The sequence below is a fragment of the Pongo pygmaeus genome, chromosome 22 (genome assembly GCF_028885625.2).
Source record: "Pongo pygmaeus isolate AG05252 chromosome 22, NHGRI_mPonPyg2-v2.0_pri, whole genome shotgun sequence".
NCBI classification, from domain to species: domain Eukaryota; kingdom Metazoa; phylum Chordata; class Mammalia; order Primates; family Hominidae; genus Pongo; species Pongo pygmaeus.
The window spans coordinates 21,680,143-21,700,308 of record NC_072395.2 but is presented as its reverse complement, the minus strand read 5'-3'; the positions used below and the strand labels follow the sequence as shown (position 1 = coordinate 21,700,308).

At 40.9% G+C, this 20,166-nt stretch overlaps 1 protein-coding gene across 1 annotated transcript in view; it reads left to right on the top strand.

Moving 5' to 3' along the window:
* Positions 1–19,611, top strand: part of LOC129027747 (zinc finger protein 285-like) — a 39,472-nt gene extending 19,861 nt beyond the window's left edge. Inside the window, 4 exon segments of the mRNA XM_063659615.1 lie at positions 4,113–4,184; positions 12,692–12,806; positions 17,566–18,557; positions 18,559–19,611. Of these exon segments, the coding sequence (XP_063515685.1) occupies positions 4,113–4,184; positions 12,692–12,806; positions 17,566–18,557; positions 18,559–19,209 (1,830 nt within the window). The 3' untranslated portion in view covers positions 19,210–19,611.
* Positions 19,612–20,166: the final 555 nt, after the last annotated feature.

Sequence of the window (20,166 nt, the reverse complement as noted above, 5' to 3'; positions counted from 1 at the left end):
GGTTGCTGTTGGTGTACAGCAGATTTATGATTTGTGTACATTAATTTTGTATCATGAAACTTTGCTGAATTCATTTTTGAGTTCTAGAAGCTTTTTGAAGGAGTCTTTAGGGTTTTCTAGGTATATGATCATATCATCAGCAAACAGCAGCAGTCTGACTTTCTCTTTATTGATTCAATCATTTCTTTACCTCCTTTTATTTGATTGAGGTTGTTATTGTTCATTTTATTTCCTTTAGAGCACTGATTTTCAAGGGGTTACTGTTGGGTGTTTTGAATGGATGACTTCTTTGTTGAGAGAATTAATTTACAGATGCAATATGTTTAGCATTCCTTACCTCTTCATACTAAACTCATACCCCAGTCACTGGAGCAAGCAAAGATCACTCACACAATTCAAAAGAGTCTTTGGGAGGCTATTTCCTTCCTCTTTGAGGGTCACTGTTCTACTCTTTCATTTTCGTTTTCTTTTTTTAGACATAAAATCTCATGCTGTCACCCAAGCTGGAGAACAGTGGCACCATCATAGCCCACTGCACCCTGAACCTTCCATGCTCAAGCCATCCTCCCACCTCAGCTGCTTGATCAACTAGAATTGCAGGCCAGAGTCACTGTTCTGTAGTTGGGAATTAGGAGGAGCTCCTAGATCAATTATACAAGCACTGTCTCTTTTGTTCCTAACACACCCATTTAAGTGTGTATTTTCAGACTAAAGACAAGCTCTTAGATTAGGTAAAAGTAACATTTAAAAATAACTATAATAATAAAGAGTATATAAATAACAAGGTAAAAAATGCTAATTTTAGGACAAAGTGAAAAAATAAATACTAGATGAAATCTAATGAAAAGAAAGCAGGTACAGTTGGCACTGAAAAGTAAACTCAAGATGAAAATACAAAGTACTTAAAATGTTAATGAAATTTTTGGTCCATCAAGAAGATATGACCATTGTGAAACTTACAGGTTCAGCATCTCTAAATTTTAAAATCCAAAATGTTCCACAATCTGAAACTTTTGGAATGTGAACATGACACCACAAGAGGAAATTTCCACACCTGAAATATTTGCTTTCTTTCTCGTCTTTTCATTAATTGATTTTTCTTTGGTCATCTGATGAAGGCAATCTTTGCTTCTGATGGTTCAATGCACACCAAACATTGTATACAAACCTTGTGAACAAAATTAATCATATAATTCTATAAAATTAATTTCAGGGTAAGTGTATAAGTTGTATAGGAAACAGAAATGAATTTTGCGTTTAGACTTGGGTCTCATCCTCAAGATATCTCATTATGCATACGCAAATATTGCAAAATCTGAAAAAAAATAAAAAATCTGAAACACTTCTGGTCCCAAGTGTTTCAGATAAGGAACAGACCACTTCCATACCTAATAACACTTTTAAAAAGTAAAGCCCCTTGTGTACCTAATAACACGACTTTTGAAAAAAGAAGTAGGCTGGGCACGGTGGCTCATGACTGTAATCCCAGCACTTTGAGAGGCCGAGGCGGGCAGATCACAAGGTCAGGAGGTGGAGACCATCCTGACTAACACGGTGAAACCCTGTCTCTACTAAAAATACAAAAAAAATTAGCCAGACGTGGTGGCGGGCACCTGTAGTCCCAGCTACTCGGGAGGCTGAGGAAGGAGAATGGCGTGAACCTGGGAGGTGGAGCTTGCAGTGAGTTGAGATGGTGCCACTGCACTCCAGCCTGGGCAACAGGGCGAGACTCAGTCTCAAAAACATAAATAAATAAATAAATAAAGCTAATGCTATAGAGAGGAAAATGACAAATTTACCATTATAGACATTTTTTTCTTTTTCTTTTTCTTTCTTTCTTTCTTTTTTTTTTTTTTGAGACAGAGTCTCGCTCTGTCGCCCAGGCTGGAGTGCAGTGGCATGATCTTGGCTCACTGAAACCTCCACCTCCCGGGTTCAAGCGATTATCATGTCTCAGCCTCCCAAGTAGCTGAGACTACATGTGCTTGCCACCATGCCTGGCTAATTTTTGTAGTTTTAGTAGAGACGGGGTTTCACCATCCTGGCCAGGCTAGTCTTGAACGCCTCACAACGTGATCTGCCCTCTTCGGCCTCCCAAAGTACTAGGATTACAGGCTTAAGCCACCACGCCCAGCCTGGGAGCCTTTTTGACATGAACTTCTCAATCATTGACAGATGCATAATGAAAAAATCTAAGTAATCACAAATAAGCACGCAGGAAATTTAAATAGAAACAATTAACAAGTCTGGTGAAAATATAAATGTATGCATATCCCTCTGATAGAGAACACACATTGTTTTCCAAGAGACACAGATGTCACAAAAATTAACCTTGTATTAGGTCAAAAATAAAAATGTTCCTGAACTCGTTTTTTAAAATTCAAGTATGTCAAATTAAATCAAGTAATCCTTCAACTTAGAGCAATATATAAGAACATCAAACATGTAAACATCAAAAGACAGAGATAAGCCAAAAGAATTGCACTGTCCCTTTATGTGCCCTAAGTTGCAATGTCAAGCTATAGTTGGATATTATTCAACCATTTCCTGCCCATTGCCTAGGGGTGGGGGTCTTCACTTCCCTGTCTATTCTAGGACTGGAACTGCCTCATGACCCCTACAGCTTGAGGGTGCGTGGAAAACGGAATGCCAGCCAGATATTCCAAGCAGAGCCTCTGCCAGCATTACCAGGCGACCATTCCTAGGAGAGAGATTGTTCTTACCCATTATCAGGGCTTTCCTGCAGGCTAAAACTGTGAGTCTCTAATAGAATTCTTATTCAATTTTCTTACCCCATTAGGGTACACAAAATTTTCTTTAATAGAAATCCTAAATGTTTTTTAATTTTATTATTATTATACTTTAAGTTGTAGGGTACATGTGCAAAACGTGCAAGTTTGTTACATATGTATACATGTGCCATCTTGGTGTGCTGCACGCATTTAGCATTAAGTATATCTCCTAATACTATCCCTCCCCCCTCCCCCCACCCCACAACAGATCCCAGTGTGTGATGTTCCCCTTCCTGTGTCCATGTGTTCTCATTGTTCAATTCCCACCTATGAGTGAGAACATGCGGTGTTTGGTTTTTTGTCCTTGCTATAGTTTGCTGAGAATGATGGTTTCCAGCTTTATCCATGTCCCTAAAAAAGACATGAACTCATCATTTATTGTGGCTGCATAGTATTCCATGGTGCATATGTGCCACGTTTTCTTAATCCAATCTATCATTGTTGGACATTGGAGTTGGTTCCAAGTCTTTGCTATTGTGAATAGTGCCACAATAAACATACGTGTGCATGTGTCTTTATAGCAGCATGATTTATAATCCTTTGGGTATATACCCAGTAATTGGATGGCTGGGTCAAATGGTATTTCCAGTTCTAGATCCCTGAGGAAACTCCACACTGACTTCCACAATGGTTGAACTAGTTTACAGTCCCACCAACAGTGTAAAAGTGTTCCTATTTCTCCACATCCTCTCCAGCACCTGTTATTTCCTGACTTTTTAATGATCTTAAATCTTAAATGCAATAACATAAAGTAAAATAAAGCCCAAGTCCAAACAAGGGGAAATTTTCAAAAAGAATCTGAAAACTTCCCGCGTTTTCTTGTTATGTTGTAATGAGTACTCCTGTAATTCCGCTGTTAAGGATTCAGACAATGGTTGTTAATTCATTCTGCTTCTTCTGAGACTAGGAAACAAATTACAGGGCTATGTTATATCGCAAGTGTAGATTATGCGGAGTCTTCATCAACAGAAGCAAAACATGATGGTGGGCGGGGATGGAAATATTTAAGTGAATTTTAATTGAAAAATTTCGTGGTTTTAACATTAAAAGACATGCCTATAAAATAAGAACATATAAAAGTCTTCACTAAAATGGTAAAGTGCTCATTTCCAAGTAGTAAAATATTGAAACTTTTTCTTTTCGTCGTTGATAGTGATTTATTTAACATTTCAGTACTTTATCGTTATTATGGTTGTCATTATTTTAGATGAATGCACGGGAGTCAAAGGACTTCCAAATGCACGGAAGTCAAAGGCTACCATCACCCTGGTAGCCTTGCGAATGGCCACGGCTGCACTCAGGGCTTTCTGGGGATTGTAGTCCATAGGCCTCCTTGCGCATGCGCCGTGGTACCAGACGCTAGCTGCGGGCGACATTGTTTGGGATGCTGGGGTGAGTTCCGCCGGGACCGCGCCCCTCTCGGAAGTGTAGCCAGGAGTAGGGGTGTAGGATGTGCAGCTTTGACCCGTCCCTGTGGACTGAAGTAGGAGGAGTGGAAGAGGGGACTAGTGACCAATGATATGGCCTCGTGGATGGGGTAGGCTGGGGAAGTTCAGCGGCCCCTACCTACCCGGGATGGGATGGAAAGCGCTTGGGCTGGGTTTGGGGAGCAGCCCTGGGTTTGACAAAACGTGCATCTTCACGTTTCGTGACAGCGACTTGCGCTGTGCCACCTTGGGTCGAGTCTTAGGGTCAGTCTTGGAAAGTGCATCTCTGGATGACGGCAGAAGTTTGCTGGTTCAGGGTTTGGGAGTAACGACTGGGGCTGTGTCTCCCTGAATGGGATGAGGGATTTGCTTAAGCAGCTTGTCTCTGGAGAGAGAAGATGGCTTGGGCTATTCTCGCTCAATTTGGTGGGGGCGATTCTGGCTCAGCACCCCTAGGTTCTTGGATGGGGAGTTGTCTTGGGTCTGAACTCTGGATTTTGGCAGCTCCGACTCCATTGGGGCATTTCTGACTTCAGGGCAGAGTTTCCGGCTTCTGGCAATAAAGAAACAACTCAGACTGTAATAACTCTGGAGTTTAATGTCACCGAATACATATTGGAAAGAACTGCCCCAGGCCTGGCGCGGTGTCTCACTCCTGTAATCCCAGCACTGTGGGTGGATCACGAGGTCAGGACATCGAGACCATCCTGGCTAACACGGTGAAACCCCGTCTCTACTGAAAAAAAAATTACAAAAAATTAGCCGGGCATGGTGGCAGGCACCTGTAGTCCCAGCTACTCAGGAGGCTGAGGCAGGAGAATGGTGTGAACCCGGGAGGCGGAGTTTGCAGTGAGCAGAGATGGCGCCACTGCACTCCAGCCTGGGCGACCAAGCGAGACTCCGTCTCAAAAAAAAAAAAAAAAAAAGAAAGAAAAGAAAAGAACTGCCCCAAATTATTAACTCCATTCTCACGTCACATGCTGTGAGCCAGGGAGGACGGAATTTGAGTATTATAAAGCACATGAGCAAATGTAAGTTGTTAAATTACACTCAACAAGTTTGAAGCTTGAACGCTCTCTGTATATTTGATAAAGTTAGAGATTTAGTGTTAATTATTTTAGGTGTAATAGCAGCATTTATTTCATTTCTGATCGTGTTTCTGGACAATTGCAGTTCCAGATTCAGCTGCACTTTTCCTCTAGGTCTTCATTCCCTGAAGAGGTTGATATGGGCATCTGGTCTCATTCGTGATGTATTCCTCAGATCAGAGTAGTTGTCAGGTTGAGGGATGAGAAAGGCATTTGTGTGAGAGAGCTGTGGGGACATTGGCAGATAGGGAAAAAACAAGAATCCTGAGGTGCCATGTGTCCCATGCCTTTGGCTCCCCACCTTTTCCACCCTGCTGTCTGCCCTGAAAGGCCGCCATTGCCTTCTGGCCTTGCTTGTCTTTGGCCAATGGGAAGTCTCAACAGGAAAGTTTGGAGAGAAGAAGAAGTGTGAGTTGGAGGATCTTGTCCCCCAGTTCTCTCTCTGCAGGATTGTCACAGATTAGCTGCCATTCTAAAAGACAGGTCATGGTTTGGGTGGCCCTGGCCACACAGTCCTCTCAGTTCCAGGCTCCAGGGACTGCTCCCTCCCCTTACCTCTTAAGGCCCAGGTATCATAATGGCACCTCCTTGTCACTTCCCAGGATAGAGCTTTATCCACTCTGATTTCCTTACCCCCAGCCAACACTATTGTAAGCCGTTTGTTTATTAAACTCCCCTCAAATTTGAATGTGCCATCTGGTTCCTGCCATGGCCCGTAGTTGATACAGGCAGGGAGTGTCTGAAGCCAGAAATTCAGGAAACCAATCCCTCAACCATATATGTGTGACTGCATGTGTGTGGATGTGTGCTTGAAAATAAAGCTGTCCCATTATTGGCTCTTAAGTGAGAACAGGTACTGGAAGTAGGGGGTGAGTTTATGTCTTTGCACGTGCATCTGATGTATAATATCCAAGCCAATTCTATTTGTGCATTTGTTAATATTAAGAAACATTGATTGAGTGCTTGTTAAATGATAAGATTCTTAGCAAGTACAGTGGATAAAAGACTACAGTTTTTTTTTTCTTTCTTTTTTTTTTAGGATTTGTAGTTTTTTGACAGGGGAAAGGAGGAGTGTTTCCTTGGTAGGTTTTAACTATTGTGAAATGATGTAATTCATGCTGTATTAATAAGTTGAACATTCCTTATTTTGGCCTTTGTTGGAGCCCAAGATAAGAAGTGATTAATGTTGTCTCTTAAAGGTAGTAAAGGAGAGAAAAAGAGTCCAAGGATTTACCAAAGAGACATTTCATATTCTATTAACCTGTTTCTATAACCCTATGAGCTGCAATTCAAATGGTAGCCAGCAGACCAGTGCCAATAAATGATATTGGTCTGTGACTAGATAATTTGAGAAGTTGATTGTAGATGTTTAAAATTTTGTCTTATTGATTAATATAATAATAACAATTGGGCTTTAATTTGCATACCTTCTTAATTTCCTTTTTCCAGTAATTTATTTTTACTGTATCTTACCAAAATATCAGTCTGTGACAGACTGAAGGTAACGGTAATAATAATATAAAAACTAGCCCTTTATCACAGATAGTGTGAGAAGGACTATCTGAGAAGGCAGAAACGTGGTTTTTGGCTTTTATTTTTTAATCTTTGGAGTTTCCACACTGCTTAAAGTGGCAATTTTATACAGTAAATTTCTCCACAAAGGCGAGAGGCAATTGTGTTTACAGGGTTTATCAGATGGAATCTCAACAAAAAATAAGCAGAACACTCAAAATGGGTAATTTGAGAAGAGCTTAATAAAGGGACAATCTATAAAGTTGTAGGCAGGCTGTGGTAATCAACAAAGGGTATTGCAATATTTCAGAGCTAGTGATAGCAGGGTAACTTACTGCCTTTAGGACTGAACAGCTAAGGGAGGAGGCAGTCACTAAAATGTGAAGAAAGATTTATGGGATGACAGCTGCCTGATGGTGGCCATGAACTTTGGTCAATGGATATGGAACATAGCCATTCCACAGCAACCTCTAGGGAAAAACCTGTGGGAATAAATATTCTGACTTCACTCTTCTCTCTTCCCTGGATCTCTTGCTGGCTTTCCCCATTGGCTAAACCCAACTGGAAGCTAATTGGCAAGGGAATCCACTGATATAAGCAGAACAGGCAGGGACTTTAGTGTATATGAAGTGGCAAGCTTAGAAGGTCTGTCTATCTACTTTGGTCTACGTGCAGTCTGAGAACATGTATAGTTCAGTATACCGTGAGCATTTCCAGAGCAGACGATGTGTCTTATATGTCATAGGTGTGTCATCAATATTTGCAAAAGCAATGGATAGAATGGGTGCTGGACAGATAGTTCAGGAAGCCAAGAGTCAAGATGTAGATGTTTAAAAATTTGTATTATTGATTAACATAATAATAAAAATTGGGATTTAATTTGTATATCTTCGCTAATCACAAGTTCTTTAGGCCACAGGCCTGGCCATACAAGATCAAGTCTTGCATGTGAAAGTGGAAATAGCAGAAGACCCCTGTCATCCTGAGATTGCTCTCTTTTTTTTTTCCTTTTTTTTTTTTGAGACAAAGTCTGTCTCTGTTGTCCAGGCTGGAGTGCAGTGGTGCAAACACAGCTCACTGCAGACTCTGCCTCCCAGGTTCAAGTGATTGTCCTGCCTCAGTCCCCAGAGTAGCTGGAATTACAGGTGCCTGCCACCAAGCCCAGCTAATTTTGTATTTTTAGTAGAGACAGGGTTTCACCATGTTGGCCAGGCTGGTCTAGAACTCCTGGCCTCAAGTGATCCACCCGTCTCAGGTTCCCAAAATGCTGGGGATTACAGGCGTGAGGCACCGTGCCCAGCCCTGAGATAGCTCCCTTACTCAGCAATTCTGGAGCCTTTTTTCCAGCGTAATTCAGATGTAGATTATGTCAGTTCATTCACAAGTCTGAGAAAAGGAATGGAATGTGCAGGTTTTGACCCAAAAGCTTGAGGAGAGAGATAGGAGTTACACAGTGGTCTGAGATTGAGGGACTGGGGACAAATCTAGGGAAGTCTTGAGGAGGTGGGAGTTCAGTCTTTTCAGAACAAGAAGAGACGATACCTAGGGAGAGAAGGAATTGTAAGAAATTTGTACAGATAAGGAAGGAACCAATGTTCATTTATAACTTGTTGAATCCATGATCTCATGGATTCTTTCTTCTTTGCAGTTCTGCTTTTCCAGAATCCTGCCCTTTCCTTTGGAAAGGGAAGATGGTATGATTAAGTTCCAGGGAAGTTAAGGTTTTCTTTCTCTTTAAATATACTGTTCATTCTGAGGAACCAGACACTTCTCTTTTCTGAAAGGAGGTCAGCATTTTTTGAGTGACTACTATGTATTAGGTACTTCATCTTGCTCATAATGACTTTGTGAGGCAGGTGGTTTGACTCCCTTTATAGAAGTGAAGAAACAAACTCACAGATTTCAAGATGTCTACTTTGGTGCTACTCTAGGTGTGGTTCATGCACAAGTACCAGTCCATGAACTGCTTATCACTGCCCCATAAGGAAAAAAGAATCAACAGTAAGTTCAGAAACTTTTATAGCAATTTGGTGTTGCCGCAGCATCTGAGTGCATGGGCAGAGTATACATGACTATACTCTAAATGTCAGTGGTCTCGTTCGAAAAGTAACAAGCTTTGAATGGGTATGTATTGATCAGAGTTCAACCAGCAAGGCAGAACCAGTAAGAGATATATATTAAGAGATTTATCGTAAGGAATTGATTTATATGATTATGGGGGCTAACTAAGCAAGTCCAAAATCCACAGGGCAGTCCCTCAGGAAGGGTGGGCCAGAACTCTTAGACACAGACTGAAGCCGCTGTCTATGGGTGGAATTTCTCACCCTCCCAGGGAAGCCTCAGCTCTGCTCATAAGACCTTTCAGTTTTTTGAATCAGACATACTCAGATTCCTTAGAATAATCTCCCTTAAAGTCAACTGATTATGGACTTTAATCACATCTACAAATTATCTTCATAGCAATACCTAGATTATTGTTTGATTCAATAACTGAGGACTGTAGCTTAGCCAAGTTGTCACATTAAAAAGACCATCACAGTGTGGAGGAAGGATTTTCCTTTAATCACAAAAAAATTAATTATGAAAGTACACAAAAAGAACAAATGGTATTATGAGCCTCCATTTGCACTACCCATCATGCAGTTTCAACGATTAACTTTTTGCCAAAGAGGTTTGCTTAATCTCTTTTTCAGTTTTTTCTTTCCCAGAGTATTTTAAAGAGGCAGGTTATTTTACACTGTATTGGTATTTCTCTGAGCATGTCACTTTTGTATAGTACCTAATTATATATGCAACTAAAATGAATGAGCTCACACTTTTATCCTTCTGGCTGGAAACGATCTTGCCCAAGTCCAAGATTCATTAGGTACATTTTCTATCTTCTAAATTACAGCAACATTTTACCAAGTGTTCACCACTACATCACCCAGGTCACCATTTTTCCAGCCCCCATAACACTGTCCTAAATGGTTATGGCCTGGACCTAAAGCCAATGCCATGAATATTTGGTGGCACTCTGCTGGTTTTGGTTAGCTTGGGTGTGTCCTCATAGTGAAGACAGAGGGACAAGAGAGCAAGTGAACGCATGAGATCTGTCAAGTCTCAGGTTAGAAATGGCACATTCTCACTTCTGCTTCATTTTGGTAGCCAGAGCAAGTTACATTGCCAAGTCAAAACTAAAAGGAGTAAGAAAACACACTCTGGTCCTTTAGTGGGATTGGTGAGCATGGAAGAGGATATTTCTTTTTTTTTTTCTTTTAGTATTATTATTATTATTATTATTATTATTATTATTATTATTATTTTACTTTAGGTTTTATGGTACATGTGTACAATGTGCAGGTAAGTTACATATGTATACATGTGCCATGCTGGTGCGCTGCACCCACCAACTCGTCATCTAGCATTAGGTATATCTCCCAATGCTATCCCTCCCCCCTCCCCCCACCCCACAACAGTCCCCGAAGTGTGATGTTCCCCTTCCTGTGTCCATGTGTTCTCATTGTTCAATTCCCACCTATGAGTGAGAATATGTGGTGTTTGGTTTTTTGTTCTTGCGATAGTTTACTGAGAATGATGATTTCCAATTTCATCCATTTCCCTACAAAGGACATGAACTCATCATTTTTTATGGCTGCATAGTATTCCATGGTGTATATGTGCCACATTTTCGATCTAGAACTAGAAATTCCATTCGACCCAGCCATCCCATTACTGGGTATCTACCCAAAGGACTATAAATCATGCTGCTATAAAGACACATGCACACGTATGTTTATTGCGGCATTATTCACAATAGCAAAGACTTGGAACAAACCCAAATGTCCAACAATGATAGACTGGAAGAGGATATTTCTAAACAGAAATCTAATTTACCACATTTTCTATGCATTTCAGTATATATTTCTGTAAAAATTGACTAATGAGATAATCAATAATTATTTGTTATTATCTAATACCCAGACAATAACAAAATTTCCCTGATTATCTCAAAAAAATTTTAACAGTTTGTTTGTTAAAATGGAATCTTACCAAGGTCTATACTATCTTATAGTTGGTTGTTGTGTCTCATAATCTCTTTTAATCTAGAGAAATCTGCCCCTCTACTTTATTCTCTCCTGCTATTGACTTGTTGTAGAAACCAAGTTTGGTGTCCTGTGTTCTCTCCTACATTTGGAATGCATTTGTTTGCTTCCTTTTTGTGTGTTTCAATGTGTTACTCTATCCACAGTTTTTCTTGTAAGTGGAAGCACCAGATGCTTGAATAGATTCAGGTTCGAGATTTTACAAGAATACTTCATAGATGGTTATACAAGAATGCTTCAGAGAGGAAAATATTTATAGATTTTTGCAAGTGTTTATTCGTTGAAAAAATTGGTTTCTTAATATTTTGGGGCTGTCCTTGTATCTGCATCCTATGACAATCGCTGCCTAGGCTTCCTACAAGGCATCCATCCAGCTACAAGGGTGGTGGAGAAATGAGTGTTTTGTTTTCCCAGGCTCTATAGTTGAAGCAGAGAAGGGAGAATGGGGTGTAGGCTGGGTGAACCTCTATCCCTAACCGCTTCTCCCTACATTTGAACACCCCAAGTAGACTTCAGGGTATCTGTATTTCCTGAATGATTAACTCCAATTCAATTTTGTTGCCTCGCACAGAAGAAGGCATACAGTAGTGTTACTGAGAGAGTGATGCTATTAGGACAACCGTGCTGACTCCCCTAGATTTTGTTTTTAATCATTGTCAGATTTTGGTAATTGGACAATTGTTAGGAACATATTCTTTGTGAAGTCCTTTGTAACTGCTTACAACTTTCGTTTGAAAGCTCTGCGTTATTTAGAGATGCAGAGTCTATTGAGAGAACATATCTGTAAATACTTAACTCTGAGCAGTCTGATATATGCAACGATAGAAATATTTTATGTAAAAATTGGTTTCTTGATTAGGAGAGGGTTATTAATATCAGATTATTCCCCACATCCTTTTATTTTGAGAAATTTCAATTTATCAGGAAAATGAAATAATAGCGTAATGTGTAATCTTCACCTAGATTCACTAGTTGTTAACAATCACCCACAAACCTATGCATAATATACGTATAAACACACATATCTATATTTTATTTTGATGACCCACTTGGGGATAAATTTCAGACATTATTATAATTCATCCCTAAATATTTCAGCTTGTATCTCCTAAGAGTAAGAGCATTTTCCTACATTTCCACATTACTGCTAACATACTCAAGAAATTTCACATTGATACCCTATTTTTTAATACCTAGTGCATATCCAAGTGTTCTTAATTATCCTAATAATCTCCCTTTTCTCTATTATGCTTTTTGAATCTAGGAGCCAGGCTTTTAGTTTCCCTGTCTTCTTAGTTCCTTTTAACATGATAAAAATAGATTAATCTGCCATGATAAAGTGAAAATACCAAATCTTGGTGTGTGATGAGAAATGAAATCATGGAACAGTACTAGACTTGTGTATCGGCACAAAACCTTAGTATAGATTTATCTGTGCCTATTTCCTGGGCCGTATTTTATAATTTGATTAATATTGTCCTTTGGGAATCCCTGATCCAATAGGATTAATGTCCTTATGAGAGAGCCTCAACAGAGTTTGCTCTCATTCTCCCTCTGCCATGTAAGGACATAGTGAGAGGACAGCTGTCTACAAGCCAAGAGAAGAAACCTGAATGAAACCTATCTTGGTGGTACTTGATCTTAGACTTTCCAACCTCCAGAACAGTAAGAAATTAGTTTATTTTGTTTAACCTAATCAGACTGTGGTATTTTATTAAGGCAGCCCAAACAGACTAAGACCACTCATTTTTGTGGATGATTGATGTGGCATGTGGTTGATGTTTTAGGAAAGGGTGACATTCAAGGACATGGCTGTTGTCTTCGCCAAGGAAGAGCTGGCTCTATTGGATAAAACCCAGATAAACCTGTACCAAGATGTGATGCTGGAAAACTTCAGGAACCTCATCTCAGTGGGTGAGTAACTGAGCATCAGACCACTGGACCTGTGTCATGAAATCATCATTTCAAACCAGATAGAAAACTCCAGTTAGATCACAAAGAGAAACTTTAACCACTGGAAAGAAAACTCCTAAGAGATACATGTGCAGGTTAGAACCCTGAAGTTAATGAGTTTTTACAGATCAATGTGAGGATCTGGCCCCTTGTGATGGGTTTGTGAGGGAGCTCTCCACAAATCTCATACCCCTGGCCTGTGGGCATTCACTGCAGTTAGTAATCCCTCCCTCCCCTAATCACATATTTAGGCTCTCATTCCTTCGTCATATTTCTCAGAATGAGACTTATAAAATTCACACATCACCAAGAACCTTGATCTATGGGTTGCTTCTGCAGAAAAATCAATGTTTATCCAATGTTTTGGATAAACTAGTGTGAAAGGAACCAAGGGAGAACTTTGGTTTGGTTGGCAGTTACAATAGCCAACACTTACTGGTACGTAGTAAGTTTAATCTAAGTGTTGGCTTATTTGATTACTTTTTGATAAATATCTAACCTCGTTTTCATTTCTCAGAGGTTCATATACAGTTATGGGTTATCTAAGTTTAGTTTATGAGATAGAGATATGGTTTGGCTATATCCCTACCCAAGTCTCATTTTGAATTGTAGCTCCCATAATTCCCACATGTTGTAGGAGGGGCCTGGTAGGAGGTAACTGAATCATGGGGCAGGGGTCTTTCTCGTGCTGTTCTTATGAGAGTGACTAAGTCCCATGAGATTTGATGGTTGTTTAAATTGTTGTTCTCCTGCACAGGCTTTCTCTTTGCCTGCCACCATGTAGGATGTCCCTTTGCTCTTCCTTCACCTTCTGCCATGATTGTGAGGCCTCCACAGCCACATGGAACTATGAGTCAATTAAACCTCTTTCCTTTATAAATTACCCAGTCTTGGGTATGGCTTTATTAGCAACATGAGAATGGACTAATACAGATAGTTACTGTTATTATCCCCCTTTTATGGACGTTTTACTCTGTTTTCACACTGCTGATAAAGACATACCCGAGACTGGGCAATTTACAAAAGATAGAGATGTATTGGACTTACAGTTCCACATCCCTGGGGAGGCCTCATAGTCATGGTGGAAGGTGAAAGGCACGTCTCACATGGTGGCAGACAAGAGAAAAGAGTTTGTGCAGGGAAACCGCCCACCCCATTTTTTTTTGAAAGAGTCTGGCTTTGTAGCCAGGCTGCAGTACAGTGGTGCTATCTTGGCTCACTGCAACCTACAACTACCAAGTTCCGGCAATTCTCCTGCCTTAGCCAACCCAGTATCTAGGAATACAGGCATGTGCCACCATGCCCAGCTAATTTTTGTATTTTTTAGTAGAGACGGAGTTTCACCATGTTGGCCAGGATTGTCTCAATCTCTTGACCAACCCACTTTGGCCTCCCAAAGTGCTGGGATTGCAGGTGTGAGCCACTGCGCCCATTCAGAATCTCCTTTTAAAAACCATCAGATCTCATGAGACTCATTCACTATCATGAGAACAACACAGGAAAGACCCGCCCCTATAATTCAATCGCCTCCTAGCGGGTTCCTCCCATGACACATGGGAATTGTGGGAGTTACAATTCAAGATGAGATTTGAGTGGGGACACAGCCAAACCATATTATCCCATCCCAGCCCCTCCCAAATCTTATGTCCTTACATTTCAAAACCAATCATGCCTCCCAACAGTCCCACAAAGTCTTAACTCATTTAAGCATTAACTCAAAATTGCACAGTCCAGTGTCTCATCTGAGACAAGCCAAGACTCTTCCATCTATGAGCCTGCAAAATAAAAAAAATAATGTACTTACTTCCTAGATACAGTGCAGGTACAGGCATTGTGTAAATGCAGCTGTTCCAAATGGGAGAAATTGGCCAAAACAAAGGGGCTACAGGCCCCATGCAAGTCTGAAATCCAACGGGGCAGTCAAATCTTAAAGCTCGATAGTGATCTCCTTTGACTCCATGTCTTGCATCCTGGTCACGCTGATGTAAGAGATAGGTTTCCTTGGTCTTGGGCAGCTCCATCCCTGTGGCTCTGCAGAGTATAGTCTCCCTTCCGGCTGCTTTTGTGGGCTGGTGTTGAGTGTTTGTGGCTTTTCCAGGCACACGGTGAAAGCTGTCGGATCTAGCATTCTGGTGTCTGAAGGACAGTGGTCCTCTTCTCACAGCTCCACTACGTAGTTCCCTGGTAGGGAATCTGTGTGGGGGCTGTGACATGTGGGAATTATGGGACATGACACCTGGGAATTATGGGAGTTACAATTCAAGACGAGATTTGGGTGGGGACACAGCCAAACCATATCAACGGATGAAACAACTGAGTCACAGAATTCATAACTTTCCCATGATCACACAGCTTATAAGAAGAACTAGGATTTGAGCTCTCCTAATCTTGCCCTAGGTCCTGTGGTTTTTTTAAATTTTATTTTATTTTTTTTAATTTTTTATTTTATTATTATTATTATACTTTAGGTTTTATGGTACATGTGCACAATGTGCAGGTAAGTTACATATGTATACATGTGCCATGCTGGTGTGCTGCACCCACTAACTTGTCATCTAACATTAGGTATATCTCCCAATGCTATCCCTCCCCCCTCCCCCCACCCCACAACAGTCCCCGAAGTGTGATGTTCCCCTTCCTGTGTCCATGTGTTCTCATTGTTCAATTCCCACCTATGAGTGAGAATATGCGGTGTTTGGTTTTTTGTTCTTGCGATAGTTTACTGAGAATGATGATTTCCAATTTCATCCATGTCCCTACAAAGGACATGAACTCATCATTTTTGATGGCTGCATAGTATTCCATGGTGTATATGTGCCACATTTTCTTAATCCAGTCTATCATTGTTGGACATTTGGGTTGGTTCCAAGTCTTTGCTATTGTGAATAATGCCGCAATAAACATACGTGTGCATGTGTCTTTATAGCAGCATGATTTATAGTCCTTTGGGTATATACCCAGTAATGGGATGGCTGGGTCGAATGGAATTTCTAGTTCTAGATCCCTGAGGAATTGCCACACTGACTTCCACAAGGGTTGAACTAGTTGGTCCTGTGTTTTTAATAAATAACCTTGTGAAACCAAAGTGTAATCTGTAGACACAGGACCTTCTACATAAATCTGCATATCCCTGCAGTTGTTTCTCAAACTGCAGGATAAAACCCTCTTGGTGAGTCCTGAAATCAAATTACTGTGTCATAACTAGCAATTTTTAAAAAGCAAAAATAGTTTAATAGAACAGAAAACAAAAGAATTTATCAAAGTGCATTGCACATCGTATGTATCAGCTGATAAAACTTCTGTTTTAGTGAGCAGTCTGTGTTGATGTTCGTACCTATTCCTACTGAGTCACAATGCTGACTTTATTGTGGGTTACAATCAGAACAATTGGGAAACCACTGCGTAAAGCCCATTTGGGTCAGCTCATGGTCTCCCTTTCCCTGATACTATCTTATAAACTAAAGTCACTTTCAATAAAACAACCCAGAAAGGACCTTAAACCAGAAGCAGTATCCAGTGGGACTTGACCATGATATTCATGCCATTTTGAAACCCATCATAGGGTCCAAAAAATATGATCATCCTCTTCGGCCTCAGCCCCCTGTTTGTTATATACCACAGTCTTGCTTCCCTGGGTGCCAGGCCATTAACAGAGCCACAGTATCTGTTCCCCATTCTCATAGTCATGGCTGTTTGAGATTCTGCAATAATTTAAAAGGTCAGAACTTAAGGAAATGGATTATAGGATCTGAGTGCTCTCTATCTTTTCATGAAGACAAAGAACCTCGGGGAACATAAAAAGGATGTCTCTTAAAGCTTGTCTCAGAGGTTTACATATGCATCCCCGCACAATGCCAGGACCATGTTTCACAATGTTTATCCCTATTTCAATCCCCAATGCCTTTTTATCCCCATCCCCTTAAGGCTCACCCTGTACAGTTGTGCAAGTTGTACACAAACATACATGATAGTCCTCCATATGACAGTGATGTGAAAGAAGGGAAGCCATCAGGAGACAGGACTTGCATGTTTCTGAAACCTCTTGTGACACTTTGTGTCCCTTACTCTGCCCAACATATAAAAAACACTCCATCAATATGTATTATTTCTATACACACATATACTACATAAAATGGGAGCCTTTCCCATACCTTTTGTAGCAAGATTATTAAAGTCTTTTTATTGACTACTCTTATAGCTGAGAGGTGAATTTCTTCCTTCATAAATTTTTCCTAAGATTTCCTTTTATTCTTTTTTGCTGCGTGGGGTTGGAAAGGTCTTGCTCGGTCACCCAGGCTGGAATACAGTGGCACAATCTTGGATCACTGCAGCCTCTGCATCCCAGGATTAAGCAATCTTCCAACCTCAGATTTCCAAGTAGCTGGGATCATAGGCAAAACCGAGCCAATTTTTAAATTTTTTGTAGAGATGCGATCTCACCATACTGCCCAGCCTGGTCTTGATCTCCTGAGCTTGAGTGATCCTCCCACCTCAGCCTCTGAAAGTGTTGCTATGACAAGCATAAGCCACTGCACCTGGCCAAGATTTCTCTTAATTTCCCTACAATAGTTGACTTCTAATTGGCAGCTCAGGTTAGAATTACTGTGGCTCTAACTATTTCTCATGTCAATAGAAGCCAGGGACAACTTCCCACCCCATCATATTTCATTTTCTCAAAACCTCTGGACAGGTGATTCACAAATTCTCTTTCTTCTCATGAGAGATGGGATTAAAAACAACATTTTGAATCTTCAGGAAAAGGGGTTAAATTACCTTTCTCCAGAAGCGCTTCATTGCTGGCAGATTTGGAAACAAAGGATCCAGGATTTAAGAGTGAGTCAGGATTATATCATGAACCTTAAAGAACAGTGTTCCCCACATTTAGAAGGTGTTTCCCTCTGTGAAGAGTGGGCAGGCATGTCTCTTCAGATTTCTGAAAACAGAAACTATGTAGTAAATGCCATTATCAAAAATCAAGATATCACAGCACGGCAAAGCCTGACACAGGTTCTTACCCCAGAAACTTGGAGGAAAGCCAACATAATGACCGAGCCCCAGAAATCTCAGGGAAGATATAAGGGAATTTACGTGGAAGAGAAATTGTACAGACGTGCTCGGCATAATGACAGCCTCAATTGGACCTCACGTGATCATCATGAGTCCCAAGAACGTAAAGGGGAGGACCCTGGTAGACACCACAACTGTGGGAAAAACTTGAGTATGAAATCAACAGTTGAACAACATCATGCGGCCCATGTTTTACCACAGCCTTTCACATGTAATAACTGTGGGGTGGCCTTTGCAGATGATACAGATCCTCGTGTCCATCACAGCACTCACCTAGGAGAAAAATCTTATAAATGTGACCAGCACGGAAAGAACTTAAGTCAGAGCCAATATCTTATCGTTCATTGTAAAACCCACTCAGGAGAGACTCCCTATGAATTCTACGAATGGCCTACAGGCTGCTAACAGAGCTCAGACCTTCCCAGATGTCAGAAATTCCCCTCAGGAGACAATCCCTACAAATATAAAGAATGTGGCAAGGGCTTCAGGTGCAACTCTTCCCTTCACAACCATCATCGAGTCCACACAGGTGAAATGCCCTACAAATGCGATGTATGTGGGAAAGCGTTTGGATTTAGGTCACTTTTTTGTATTCATCAGGGAGTACACACAGGGAAAAAGCCCTACAAATGGTGAAGAGTGTGGGAAGGGCTTTGAACAGAGCTCCAACCTTCTTATCCATCAGAGAGTCCACACTGGAGAGAAGCCTTACAAATCCAGTGAGTGTGGCAAGTGCTTTAGTTCAAGCTCCGTTCTTCAACTCCACTGGAGGTTTCACACAGGGGAGAAACCTTATAGGTGTGGTGAGCATGGAAAGGGCTTCAGCCAAAGTACACAGCTTCACATTCACCAGAGAGTCCACACAGGGGTGAAACCATACAAATGCAATGTGTGTGCAAAGGATTTTGCTTATAGCTCTGTTCTTCACACTGATCAGAGAGTTCACACTGGAGAATAACCATATAAATGTGAAGTGTGTGGAAATTGCTTTAGTTACAGTTCATATTTTCACTTCCATCAAAGTGACCACACCAGAGAGAAACCATATAAATGTGATGAGTGTGGTAAAGGCTTCAGCTGGAATTCAGATCTTCATGTTCATCTCAGAGTCCACACAGGACAGAGGCCCTATAAGTGTAAGGCATCTGGTAAGGGCTTCAGTCGTAATTCGCACCTCCTTGCCCAACAGAGAGTGCATATAGATGAGACACAGTACACACATTGTGAGCATGGCAAAGACCTTCTGACTCATCAAAGACTACATGAGCAGAGAGAAACATTATAAACATAGTAAGCCAGAGTTAAATTAGGAAAACAGAAGCCACACTGTATTCCAGATAATAGAAGCTTACTCAGCCTGTGGGAGGGCTGGGGGAGCAAAAGACAGGGACACTGCCATCGATAATGTCAGCCCACAGCATTGGAGTGTGCCAGGCAAGGCTTGTGGATTTCAAGTACTTCTGTATGCTACAATGGCAAAGTAGGTTACTCCTGACAAATGGGTGGTTTGTGGTAGTGTTTGTAGTTAGAGGTCAAATTTCCATTAAAGGGTGTGTCCAGAAAGAAAATTCTAATTGGGATGATTATGATAAGGTCTTCAGTTTAGCCAAAGTCCTTAGTTTTTTTTAGTCCCCAACAGAACAATACTCTCTGTATGAAGAACCTTCCAAAGTGTGCTCAGAAATGAAACCGGTGCTCTTACTATGAAAGAACATTAGTACTCAGGTTTTCCATGAGATTCTCTGCACACGCGAGAAGCTCTACAGAAGTGGCATTTGAAGGGTGTGGCAAAGGCAGTGCTGTGTTTATCACACTAGTTCCATTTCCTTGCAAATAATAAAACTCTATTTCTCAGTAACTCTTGCAGTTAAGAGTGTGCCCATGTTTGAGTTCTAGCCAATGGAGTGTGAGCAAAAGTGATACAAACCACTTTCAGGTCTAGCCATTACAAACAAACTCAGGCTTCTCTATCCCTGCCAAGGTGAACTTGGAGGCTGCTTATTCCAGACTGGGTCGATAGAAGGTTGCTATCTGATCTGTGTTGTATTTCTTTTTAGAGTAAGAAATAAAAATTCATTGTGTCTCACCACTGAGATTTTTGGTGGTTTATTTGTTACTGCAGCATTGCCTAGGCCATCCTGACTAGCATGGAGGGATTTCATAGCAATATGTTTCATTGTCATACAGAATGTCAAACATATTGTTATAGCAATATGTTTCATTGTCCACATACAGAAGCAAC